The sequence below is a fragment of the Bubalus kerabau genome, chromosome 3, assembly GCF_029407905.1.
Source record: "Bubalus kerabau isolate K-KA32 ecotype Philippines breed swamp buffalo chromosome 3, PCC_UOA_SB_1v2, whole genome shotgun sequence".
NCBI lineage: Eukaryota > Metazoa > Chordata > Mammalia > Artiodactyla > Bovidae > Bubalus > Bubalus kerabau.
Window position 1 is genome coordinate 116,836,266 of NC_073626.1, and position 13,681 is coordinate 116,849,946.

Below are 13,681 nucleotides of genomic sequence, written 5' to 3' on the forward strand. Positions count from 1 at the left end.
CCACAGCCTGCAAAGCCACGGCACCCACGCCCTGTGCCTGCTTCTCCCACATCAGCACCAGCCAAGCTACTCCGTGCTCACTTTCTTCCAGCTGCAGTGGCCTCTGTTCTGCCCTAGGAGTGCACATGAGGCTTTGCTGCTGCTGCTGTTCAGCAGCTAAGTCGTGCCTGACTCTTTGCGACACCATGGACTGCAGTACACCAGGCTTCCCTGTCCCTTCACTATCTCCCAGAATTTGCCCAAGGCCTTAGGACCTGGCATACACCATGCTTCTTGCCTGGCCTGATCTGCCTCCATCTCCCACCTGCCACCCCGCCCAGTAGCTCCTCGGCATCCTTTGGGCTAAAAGACACCTCCCAGGAGAAGCCTTCTTTGACCTTCTCCTCCAAAGTATCAACAGCTCCACAAGTACTTAAAAAAAATTCCACTCTAATCATTTTTATTCCTGGAATTTACTGTTATCTGTCATTCTCTTATTTATTACTTCTCCCTCCAAGTAAGTGTAACCTCTATGAGAGCAGGAACCCTGACGGTGTTTTCCCAGCTGTGCATATGAAGCTTTGATGGCATTGACAGATACTGGCCCACAGCACAGACATGGTCCAGAGTGGCAGGCTAGAAGGGTAACAGCCAATCTAGGGGACAGTCTAAGCCCAAGGAGTTCAGGGAACCAGGAGACAGGAGATTAGGCAGAGCATGTGTACAGACCTGGAAGCCAAGAGGAAGCAGGCAGCACGGAAACAGGATATTGGTGGGGGGCTGGCCGAGAAGCTGGGGCTCTCGACTGCTTCAGCCTGAGCTGTTGACCTATCCCGGTCAAAGCACCCCAGTATACAGAGAATCAAGTGAGAAGAGTCAAGGTTAATAGGGTGAGGATGGACCCCTTGGTTGGGGAGAGGTGTGTCTCATCAGCCCAGGTTTCTATTACTTTGAGAACAGGATGGACCATGCCTGGCCTACTAGAAAAGAGCTGATCACTGAGCATCAGAATTTGGGTCAGGCCATTGGAGACAGACATCAGTTCACCTCAGAACAAGCCCGGCACTGACTAGAGCGAATGACACCATTTGTGATGCAATTCCTGAGAAATCACGGACAGGCATGGCCCTGCCAGTCATGCTGGAGGCTGAGCTGCGGATGGCGCTGGCTTTACACACGCCTCTCCACAGTGACAGGGGAGCGCTCAGAAATGCCCTCCACACCCCAGGGATGAACGCTCCAACTGTTCCACACAGGCTGCCCGGACATCTTCCAGGCACTGCTCCTGAGTGACCAAATCCCAAAAGACAGTCAGAAATCTCTTTTGGTATCACCAGACCAGGGTTGGGGGAGGAGGAGATATCATTTGAAAGTTCTTCTACTGTTGTCTGAGGATTAGTCAAATGAACAACCAACTGCAATCTTGTTGGAGACTGACAAACATTTTTGGCCAAGGACCAGAGAGTAAACATCTTAGGCTTTGTACTCTCTGCAGCAACTACTCAGCTTTGCAACTATCGCACCAAACAGCCACAGACAATACAGAACAATGGAATGCTGGGTTCCAAATCCTTCCAAAGCCATATGAAAACAAGAAGGTCTGGCCCAAGGCCATGGGATTCCTGGGAAATTGTTGACACAGGAGGGATATGATCAGATGAGCATTGCAGAATGAACTATGGAGCCTCCTGAAAGATAGAGTCAGCACACTTTAGATGTTATGTGAAATAAATCCTGGTATTGTCACGTTTGTCTGTTATTAGTTGCTATAAACAAATGAGAGTGTTTGTGTTTCAGTCAAACTTTATTTACACAGACAGGCAGAGTTCCAAATGGGACCCACAGGTCATAGTTTGCTGAACACTTCTGCTCCAGCATCTCAAGTCGGAAATTTTAATAAGTCAGTAATAATCTAAAGTCATCTGCTGTGCGCGTGTGTGCTCGGTCGTGTCCAGCTCTTTGTGACCCCATGGACTGTAGCCTATGAGGCTCCTCTGTCCATAGAAACTTCCAGGCAAGACGACTGGAGTGGGTTGCCATTTCCTACTTCAGGAGATTTTCCTGACCCAGGGATTAAACCCACGTCTCGTGTGTCTTCTGCTTTGGCAGGCAGATTCTTTACCACTAGTGACACCTAGGAAGCCCCCAAATCATCTACTACAGTTCTTCAAACACCTGCTGCAGCTCCTGAAGACACATTAAGAGCCTCTGATTATACCAATACAGGACGAGAGAAGGGAGGAATTTTTTTTTTGAGGGGGAGGTGGTCTATTAATTGGGTTCATTCAAACCAGACACGGGTCCCAGTCACTGAGGGTCAGCTCTTCACTGTCCCAGAGCAGACGTCCAGGAGATGCTCTGTGCATGGGCTGCATTTGTGGCAGAAAAAACACTGCAAACCAATGGCTCATGCATCCTCATCCCCACGCCTCCAGCCCAGCTACACCGCTGAACATCCAGCAGTCTCTGTATCTCCAGCCAACATATAACCTCACCCACCAGAGCTGCCCAGCGACCGATATGCCCACACCTGCTAGTGATGGACTCCAGGGGAAGTGCATACCCTCACAGTGGCTCTCCAGCTACAGGACTGGGCCTGGATTGCACCACTGGGCTCAATCCCAGTTGCTGGTGCCCAGAAATGAGAACCAGGGAGAACCAAGCTGGCAAGATTTAAATAACAAAATTCAATTATCTGCTTGAGGACTTCCATGAGAAGATGCTGTTAGATGGGTTTGTTGTTTTCAGTCTTAGTGCAGTGGTTCTCTAAGGTGGAGAGAGGGGAACATTTGCCCCCCAAGCCTGGAGATATTTTTGATGCTAGTGGATAGACACACCAGAGATGCTGCTAAGCATCCTACAAGATACACCATGCACAGAATTATCTGGCTCCAAATGTCAATGGTGTTGAGAAGAAAGCCTATGCCTTGGTAAGATTTCATCTCATGATGATCCCCAAACCTCAAGCACAAATGCACAGTCCAATTAAATTCTTGAACCTCAGCTCCAAGGACCACTTTGATTGGCAGGCTGAGTTGATTAGATGAAAGAGAAAAACAGGTTAGACTTGCCATTTGGTTGTTTCTCTGTTGTTTCTGAGGAACAGAATTATTCTGCTAAAATTCCTCTGTAAAGGGAGAAAGTTAAAATAAATTTCTGTAGTTTCTTTGAGCTCCAAAGTCTTATGATTATAAACATACAAGGTGGTTGATATTCTATCTAGGCTACTCGGAAGTTTTCAATCACTTTCTAAAAAAATATACTGTCTCTGTGAGGCTAAAAAGCTAAGACCAGATCATTGCTCTTTAGTGCGGAGGAAACTCATGCTATGAGATGTTTTGCAGTACACAAGAAATAAAACCACTGCCAACAACTAGGGAAAAAAAAGTCTATGCATTTGCCATTCAAGTGGTTTTTCCTTTCCATGATAAAGATTTGAGAGAGAGAAACAGGAGGAAATTACTACAGGACTAGACCCCTTTCTCTCCAAATGTGTAACATGGAATGCACGGAACCAGAAATTGGAAAGCCGTACCTGTTTTACTCATGACATTTACTTGTAACACAATAGAAACACCAACAGTGAAAATTTGCTTTATTTATCTTTTTCTGGTGGTTTATCTATAATATTTGGGTATTAATACAGAAGGTCCAAGTCAACACATAATTTAAAATCCATCCTCCAAAAAATTACCTAGTGGTTTTTCAACATCAGCTCTCAAACTAGTCTCAGTTTTTGATCCATCAGATCAAAGAAAGGTGACATTTAGATGTATTAAAAAAAAAAACAGTGCCAATAGACACTGCGACACTGCCAAACCCTGAAAGACTGGATTAAAAGCAGACTGTGTGATCATTCAAATAGTGGGCATTGAAAAAGAAAGTCCACATTGTATATGAAAAACACCCATTTCCTCCTTACCCAAAAAAAATATATATATATAATTAAAAAGTAACCATATTTCTTGGATTTCTTTTAAAAAGAAAAAACATATATGTACAATTGAGTATGATTTCTGAGGTGGCTTAGCAGCACAGAATCCTCCTATGGATTTGATCCCTGGGTTGGGAAGATCTTCTGGAGAAGGAAATGGCAGCCCACTCCAGTATTCTTGCCTGGGAAATCCCATGGACAGAGGGGCCTGGAGGGCCACGGTCTACAGGGTCTCAAAAGAGTTGGAGATGACTCAGTGACTAAACAACAACAGCTCCTGTGTTTGAACTCAAAGTTCAACACCTGTCGCTACACATTTTCAGGAATCGTCATCTGAACGCTAAAGTAGCCCATCAATGTTTCCCACCTCCACCAACTCCACCCTCGTATCTGATTTATATTATACCTCGGGTTCCAAACCTTGAGGCCACTGAAGTCTCCATTCAATGGCCAGAACTGTCACTGCACAACTTCACAAAGGTCATCCACTGCGAACCAAGTCCACTCTAATACTCAGTGACCATGGGAGGGCTGCAACTTGGATTCTCTGAAACACGGTCTGATCCAAATTTCATTTGCAATTTTTGTATGTGTGTGGTGGTTTAGTCTCTAAGTCGTGTCTGACTCTTGGAACTCCTGGACTATAGGCTGCCAGGCTCCTCTGTCCATGGGATTCCTCAGGCAAGAATACTGGAGTGGGTTGCCATTTCCTTCTCCAGAGGATCTTCCTGACCATAGGAACCAAACCTGGTCTCCTGCATTGCAGGCAGATTCTCTACCCACTGAGCTACGAGGGAAGCCCCCATATTGTATTTGTGTATGCTTTGGTAAATATTTTGTGCCCATATATATTTGTGTGTGAGTGTGTATGTATATACATATGTATCAGAAAGATATACACTGAAATGTTAATTATGGTTATTTCCCACACTTGTAGATTTATATGTGATTTTCCTTAATCTTGTTTTTTTTGGTTTGTCTACAGCTTCCAACTTTTCTATATTAAGCCTAACTTTTGCTGAAAGAAAAATAATATTCCATATGCATATCTTTTCACTCAACCTCATTTCAAAAAGGATTTCGAGCACCTGACAAAAAAAGCAATGAGTACCAAAAGATCTCTTTCAAAGTGAGAGCAATCAGAGACTAGAGCAAGAAACCAGAGAGCCATAAACTGTGAGGAAACCCAAGGTTAAAACTACTGATCAGCATGTAGGCTCTGATGATGTGTGTCCCGGCCGGAGGGAGGCACACATTTGGCTCTGAGTTTTCTGGCAGGCCTAGAACATTCCTCCTCACCCTCCTTACCTCGCTCCTACCCATCCTAATTAAGTTTTGTTTAGGGAACAATAATGAGACTATTTTTCTACATTCCCTGAACATCCTCCCAGATGAACTCATGCAATCCAGCCATGTGTCCAGCGAAGAGGAGCCAGCTGCAAATACAACCAATAGAGCTCCAAGAGGGAAGCCCCACTGCTCCAGGCACTAAGCATCAGTGTGTCTAAGAGGTCAGAAGCTCCCAAAGGGCACTGCTTTAACTTTCTCAAGGCATCCCTTTGTGTGCAATGTGTCGCCAGGAAGGGAGTGGCAAGAGGTAGACTCAATCCATGACCAAGTGTGAGAGCCTCTGGGGTCCCTCAGAGGCAAAGGAGAATTGGATGGAGGTGCCCCGGCAGTGCAGAACTTACCATAGGCCGTCATGACCCCCGCATAGGGTCCATCCACCACGTTCCTATTTTCTTCAGCCAGCGCCTTTATGTACCTCTTGCTGAGGTCCAGGATCTGCTCCCGGAGCATGGAGCTGCTCTCGGGCTGAGTTCGCTGCTGGATGGTAAAATGCAAGAGCATCATACCCCAAATAAAGCCAAAAGTCACGAGGAAGAAGCCCAGCTTCTGAGAGGACAGCTTCCACGGAGTGAAGAAAGCCATTGCTTTCTGCCGACTTCACCTGCCCCGGGTTCCTACAGCGCAGAGGGGAGACGTGAGCTCATGGTACTGGCTGGGTTTGCGGGTTTCCTCGACTCACTCTGGCTCCTGCATCAGCTGATTTCCTTGCCTTGTTTCCATCCTGCTGTGAAGAAGGGGGAAAGTTAGCAGAGTCCTCGTGGCAAAACACGGCGAAATAAACCAGAGCCTTGTTTTCATTCAAACAGCTCTGAAATGTGCACTTCCTTTTTTCTTCATCTGCTGGTAGCCTATTTCGTGTTATGATTTAGGATCTGTAAGCCGAGAGGGGAAGTCTGGCTGGTCGACAGAAAGCTGTACAAATACGGAGGGGAGGAATGTGTGTCTGCGCGTGTTCGCAGGTGTAGTAGCAGGGCTGTTCCAGTCTGGACCAAGTTCAAAACAGGAAGTTTGTTTTGCAAGGTGGGGAGGAGATAGAAGGATATTTCACTGAATGTCAGCAAAAACCCAAGAGCAGGGTGAAGTCGTATCACCAGCAGGCACTTCTGTGCCTGTGAAACTTGAACTTACCAAGTCAAGATTCTGTGCTCTGGCAAGGATTAGAGCCCGCAGCTGGAGAGGTGAGCCAGAAAGTGGATGCCCCCTAGGGGGTAATCAGACAAGGAAAAGAGAGAGCCCCCGCAACCGGTATTATTTGAGCATGGTCAGCTTTCAGTAGCAGTGTCTAGAGCCAAGCTGAAGTTCTCAGGGCCACCAGGTGGCCTCTCCCCAGACAGCAGCACAGAGAGGCTGTGCAAGGGGTACCCAACTATCTTTTCGTGCCAGCTATACAAGTGAAAGCTGCACCATACTTCTCACTTGCACACTTCAGCACAGGAAATGTGGGGCACACGACAGCCTGCTTTTTTGTGGTTCTCATTTTTACTCACACCATGGGGCAAAATGAGAGGTTACCAGGCATCTTCTCAATACCAATGCAGCAGATGCTATCTGGTATCAGCACAGGCTGCACTGTGGTCCTGAATCAAGCCTTCCCAACAAATGAGGCTGAAGCCTGGGTTACAAATGCATTGCAGTGGCACAGGTGGGCCCCCTTCTGAGAGTCCTGGGCTCACAAACCAGCCGGCCCACAAATGGCACAATTCTTTGGGCGTGTGAAAGCAGAAGCTGAGCATCCCCTCCTTCGAGGGACTGACCCAGGATGTATTCTGAGTGTGCCTATGTTGTGAGTCAAAGGATTCCTCTTCCTGAGCAGCATAAGAAGAAATGATAGGGGACCCTGGAGCAGTTAGCTTTCAGGGTCTATAATGAACCAGATCTATGCTGGTCTTCCTCTCTCTTTTCCTCGCCTGTCAACCGTCATCAGTAGCTGGTAACACCTCTACTGATACTGATAGTAAATGATAAATAAATTCTAGTGATGTCCCAGGCACTTGATAGATGCTTTTTATGCCTTAGCTCATTGAATTCTTAAAACAGTCCTATACAGTAAGAACTATTAATGTTATGTCTGTTTTATAGACAAAAAAACAACAACATGGAGATCACCTACATGGCAGAGAACAGAGAATCTACAGACATCCAGCCCAGGAGGCACCAAAGCAGGCCCTGCCTTCTCTAGACCATTCCTCTTCCCTGCCAATCTGTTTATGACCAAGAATGGTCTGAACAGGCTTAAAGGGTTGTGAAAAGCAATGAAGACTATGTACCTGAAATCCTACGTAGTTCAAAAGCCTAGAACATTCACTCTTGGCCCTTAACAGAAAAAGTTTACCAACTGCTGAATTCTAAGCCAGTGGTTCCCAGAGTGTGGTCCCCAACTCAGCAGCGGCAGAAGCATCAGTGAGAAAACCAAATTCTCAGGGCCCACTTCAGACCTACTGAAGCAGCAACTGGAGGCAGCCAAAAAGTGGTCGGACGGGTGGACCTATGCTTCAATAGCAATAGCAACCAGCAACCTGTGCTTCAATAGGCAATTCTGATGCCCGCTCAAATCTGAGAGCCCCGAACGCAGGCAGATGCCCTCACAATGCCTCACCATGGTGCTGCCAGTCCGTGTGGCGGTATCTCCCTCTTCTCATCCCGTAAGTTTCTCTGGTCCACCATACCCTCCACATCCACCAGTCTACTAGCCCCTTAACCCCCAGGGTCTCCCTGTCTTCCCTCAAGCTGCTCCCCAGACCTGGCTAACCCTGCCCCACATCACACGGATCATCCAAACCAAGCCTGTCTCCCCCTCCTCACCCCCACCCAGCTCCTTTCGCTTCAGACTCCTCCCCTCCCTCCAGGGCATGATGCTCCCTCCTAGTCTGAAGTTGTAAAACACTGTCTACCTGGACTATTTACCAGTTTCTGTATGGGATCCATGACAGCTTTAAGAGACTCCCCACTTGTGTTCTCAGAGAACGATGCTGCCAGGGGACCAATAAAATCCCTACAGATTGGATGAGCTGGTTACCCAGGCTCGGTGGCACTTCACTCAGCCCCTTCTCACGTGGGCCAGCTGAGAGGCACCTGCATTCACCACTACAAGGATGCACTGAGCACGTGCAGCCCTCAGGCTCCGGGGACTGAACAGGGATAAGACAGGACTCCCATCCTCAGGCCTGAGGCTTCAGAAGCCACCCTCCCGCCCCCCCCCCCACCCCCCAGGAAGTGGCTGCACTTCCTTTTCAATAAGCCATGCCAGTTAGCCGATGTCACCCCAGGGCTGAACGGATTTTCCCAGAGCAAGCAAACAAGATGCTTACCAAGAAAGACAGCCTCTGGTAATTTTCTTTTGCTATTTTAGGAGAGCCCCCAAAGCAGATAGGGATTACCTGTCAGCTTTCATACAAGAAGCCCTGCTTTGCTTTCCCTAATGAACCCCCGAAGAAGCCACTCAAGGCTGCAAAGTTTAAGCAAAGGAAAGAGCAGGCCCAGGAACTGAGCAAGGACCCAATAGTAGGTGGTGCTTCTCTGCCTTGGCTTTGGGGACAGTCAGGACCCACCCAGGTGATACATGCCAGGGGCAAAAAGACCGTCTGAAAACCCAGACATGGTAAAATCACTTCCTAAAAGAACAGTGATCACTTCCTCCCTTCCCATCCACTCATCAACATGCTGAAATATGGTTTCCCTTTTGAAATGTGATCAAAGATCACATTTGACAAGGAAATACATCTTAATTTAAAAAATAAAAGTATTTGAAAAGATACTCAAAATGACTAGCCTTTAAGGAAATGCAAATAAGAAGCACAATGAAATATCAATTCCCCTCTGTTAGGATGGCTATAATCAAACAAGACAAATAAGAACAAATGTTGGTGAGGATGTAGGAATAGGAGAACCCTTATATCCTGTGGGCAGGACTGTACAATGGTGCAACCGATGTGGAAAACTGTCTGGCACTTACTCAAATGACTAAGCAGAGTTATCAGATGACCCAGCTAACTCCGCTCCTAGGAATTCTCCTGAGAGAAATGAAAGCGTACATCCACACAAAAACTTAAACATGAACTTTCACAGCAACATTATTCAAAACAGACAAAGAGTGAAACCCAAATGGTCACCAAGTGACAAATGGATGACCAAAATGGGGCAAATTTGTTCTATTCAGCAATAAAAAGAGATGAAGCACTGATACATGCTACAACATGGATGATCCCTGGAAATCCTAACTGAAATAAGGCAGTCACAAAATGCCACATATTATGCAATTCCATTTATACGAACTGTCTAGTAGAATAGGCAAATCCTAGAAGTAGAATGTACACAGTAGTTGCTTAGGGTTCGGGGGGTGGGGCGGGAATTAGGAGGTGACAACTAAGTCTTGCAGGGTTTATTCTAGGGGTAGTGAAAATGCTCTAAAATGGATTGTGGTGATGGATGCACAATTCTGCGGATATACTAAAAACGCTGAATTGTATACTTAAATGGGAAAATTGTATGATATGTTAAACATATCTTAATAAAACTTTCCCAAAAAACAAAAAGCAAGCAAGCCCACCTCCAAAGGTGGGGTAGGAGGGAGAGCTGAATTGAAGACAGGCAGAGGAGCCTCATAGGTGCACTGTGGCCCCAGTCAGGACCCACCCCTTCCCCTACTTCCACAGCCGAGATAAGGCTGGACCCTTACTAAGGGCTGACCACAGGCTCTGCAACAGAAGGAAGTTACACAAGGAAATCTGCCACCCGTTTACCAGACACTGCTAACCCTTCTCAGCTCTGGATCACTCACTCTTCAAGGCGAGGCCTGCTTTGCCTGCCAGATGCCAATTTCTCAACACACTTGAGGAAACTCTCAAAATCAGCCCTGTTCTGAACAGAACCAGACTGAAGAAGGAGTGAGGAAGCTCCTTCAAAGGCCGACATTAGTGGGAGACCATTTGTCACATCAGGACCCATGTCTTTGGAGGATGGATGAAGACAGAAATGTCTATCCCTTCAGGAGCAATACCAGCCCCAGCCACGGAGACCTTTTCCTCAGGCCCACAAGACAGTCCCGACACAGCCCGTAGGTACCACATGTACATGGGTAGCACTGCCTGAACTTAGTCATTCCCACAGCTCTGCTGTCCTATCACGGGTCACCCGATCTTCCCACCTGTCTTTGGATGGCAGCCATCACCGCCTACCTCTTGCCTCCCCCTCTGCAGTAATATTCAAGAAATCCTATTTGTGTTCTCAGAGGCTGCTGCCACGCCACCATCACTCTCCGGCTCTCCAAAGCCAGTGCACCCTCTAGCTCACCAAGCTCCAGCGGCAGAAGAAGGTAAGTAAAGAGGTCTCTACACAGACTGCCAGGAAATCCACCCACGGTAAAGCATCAAAGAAGCAACTGGCTACGCAAGCCACTCACAAGAGTGTGCCCTCTACTAGAAGGGTAGAGAAACCTCACTGTTACAGGCCTGGTGAAACTGATTCGCAAACTTTCATTCCTGCGTCTGGTGCTGGAAACTGCTCAGGACTGCAAAACAGATCTGCGCTTCCAGACTGCAGCTACTGGTGCTTTGCAGGAGGCAAGCAAGACCTGCTGCCTTTTAAAACACATCAACCTGGATTGTATCTATGCCAAATATGTAACCATCATGCCAAAAAATATCCAGCTAGCACACCACATCCCTGGAGATCCTGCTTAAGAATCCACTATGGTGAAAAACATTTAAGAAAAATTCTCTTCTTCCTATTACTGGTAGTTCTGAATGTTAAAATATTTCCCCCCCATGAGGGTCAAAAGGTAACTAAGTATATAACTGCAAGTGGAAAATGGGGTGGGGGTGGGGAATCAGTATTGGCAATTTTTCCACTTTCATTTCCGTGAATTTTTAATATAAATGTGGGGACGTAAAGCATTAATGCAAGTCAAAATGCTTCAGTGAACAAGTTTCAGCAGTTCAAGTTGATAACAACATAAATAACCCTGTTAAAATTTTCTGGACAATGCCAGCATTTGGATTTTTTTTAAAAACAGGTAAATTTCTTACCGACTGCAACTAAATGGTATTTGTAGCATTTTTATCACACAGTAGATTCCATTCATTCGCTATACTTCTCTGAGTTGTCCTATATGCAAGTACATGTTTTTAAGTTTGCTATTAAAATACATTAAACTATTAAAAAAAACCACACACACAAATCCTGAGTCCACTGTACTCATTCATGTTGCCTTGGAAACCCCATCACTATCTCACAAATGAACCCCATATCCTGTCTAAAACCTTCCCTGGATCCCTGGACTGAGGAGGGCCCATCCTCCTTGGAGCATCCCCCAGAAGTATGTGCTCCTTCTAAAGAGCTTCTTAACTACTTCTCTGTTGGATAATCTTTTCTTTCATTTCCCCTACAGGGTCTGTAACCTCCCTAGAGACAGGAAGTGCCAGGAATGGGACTGCCTTGCACATTGGGGATGGTCATTATGTGTTTGTCAGATGAAAGAATGGGATGACAGGGATGACAAAAACACAAATGAGTAGTGACCCCTGGGACCACCGCCTGGGGTGAACCACAAAGAAGCCGGACACTCTGAGAATGTAAGTTAACCTCACCTGTTAGGAGTTTTTAGATCTATCACATAGCAGTGAACGATTATTATGCCCTTGACTAGATGGGGGTTAAACTAAAGGGGATGCGGTGGTAGATGGGCACAAAAAGAAAAAAAGGGACAAAAGTTTCAGGAAATAATTCTAGAAGGGGCAGGGACTTTGGCACCAAAAAGCTGTCCAAGACAAGGGATGGGAGGGGAAACAAGTTTGGGGGGAACTTAGGTAGAGGCTGTTGGTTCCATCACTGGGTATCCAAGATGATCCCAGGACATCAGAAGGCTGATGAAGGGGAACTGAAAGAACTCCTGCATCTACGGCCTGGAAATCCACAGCTGGCCCCACCTATTAGCACTGTGGGATTGTAGACAAGTCTGTCTCAGGTTCTGCATAAGTAAAATGGGAAAGTTGTAGAACCACAGAACACTCTAGTAAACTAGATGAATAGGGGTTTCTGGTCTTCAAATTGTGTTCCAAAGGACTTTAGGGTCCCCAGAGATGTTTCTGAGGTTCTATAAATGTTCTCATTTGAATTGTCTACCTTAGTGTAACATTTTTTTCTTTAAAAAATTTGGTTAGGAAAAGTTTTATACTATAGATTCTAAACAAAACTTCCACATACCTCTGTATGTGGAGTTTAAACTTTGAATTCCTATGCTAATTTGGTAGGAAAATTAATGCTTGGCAGTGGTCTTATTTGCTTATTTGTTTTATAAAATTCAGGTCCACATATCTACTCATGTAAGATTGCATGATACCAAATACTAGGAGACCCAGATTAAATGCCAGATGAGGGTCCATCATAAATTGTATGTTTCAGAAACATTTTGGCTGATCATTCTTCATTACAAGTAATAATAGCAGTCTTTAGAGAATGCTAATGACTCAACTCTGAAACAATTTCCCACCACTTCTCTTTCCAGCCTCTGTAGGATTTTACATTAATAGCAACTTAAGAGTGCCTGGTGTTAAAAAATAGTAGCCATTACCATTTGCTATCAGGGTGAATGTGGACTTCCACTATTCTACAGCCAAAATTCAGCATAGAAATCAACTGTGTGCTAACTAGATGCGAGTGCACACCATCTCACTAATTCTGCCTCTCCAGAGTAGCTCACTGGCCTAGTCATCCACTTTAAAAGGAAGTAGGATAAATTAAAGCATATAAAATAGCTGTATGCAGACTGGGATACTACGTGAGACCTGGCTTAGGAAAATAATAACCAAGTACAAACTCTTCACTCACAGAGAAGGACACTGAGGTCCAGAAAACATTCTGCTTTCCAGTGAGAGTCAGAATCAAACCATAACTCAAGCTTCCTGATCCCATTTGATCTGTTCCACACCAAGCTGTATCTCCCAGCTGCCTGCAGAAAACTCAAAGGGGAAGAAACTTACCAAATGAAACACCAACCGGAAACCACAGTCCAATGACAGTAAGGACCTGTGAGTCTACTGTGACACCGTACCAAGCTCGAGGAGCTGGGAGAATCAGCAGGTGAAAAGAAGAAAAACATACATTCATGGAATTACTGGTGCAAAGCAGGCAGATGGCCTGGGGTGGGAGTCTTGCTCTAAATGTGGTATCTTCTGTTGTTAAAAGGAGAAGCTGAGCAGGAGGGAAGGACAACCAAAACAATTTTTTCCTCCCAAGTCAGTCCAAATTCCTAGGAAGATGCCTCAGGGCTGGATACTCACTGCCTGCATGGTTCAGTGCCATCAACCTGAAGCCAGTCCCGGGGCCCACTCACCAGCTGCCCCCAGTCTGAGGTGTGAGTCCTTGACAGCTGTGCTAACCATGAGCTCGCCTCCCAATTCGTGGAGCAAAGGAGCCCAGGAA

General features: G+C 46.0%; 1 protein-coding gene across 50 annotated transcripts in view; it reads right to left on the reverse strand.

The window, feature by feature from the left end:
• MGAT5 (alpha-1,6-mannosylglycoprotein 6-beta-N-acetylglucosaminyltransferase) overlaps positions 1–13,681 on the reverse strand; it is a 398,003-nt gene that overhangs the window by 241,869 nt on the left and 142,453 nt on the right. For 32 of the 50 annotated variants that reach the window (XM_055572802.1, XM_055572804.1, XM_055572807.1 and 29 more), the window contains one exon: positions 5,605–5,984. In XM_055572802.1, coding sequence (XP_055428777.1) covers positions 5,605–5,845 — 241 coding nt within the window. In that variant the 5' untranslated portion in view covers positions 5,846–5,984. Of the gene's footprint in view, positions 1–5,604; positions 5,988–13,681 lie in introns of all 50 variants that reach the window. The other 18 variants (XM_055572785.1, XM_055572797.1, XM_055572780.1 and 15 more) reach the window with 1 other exon arrangement.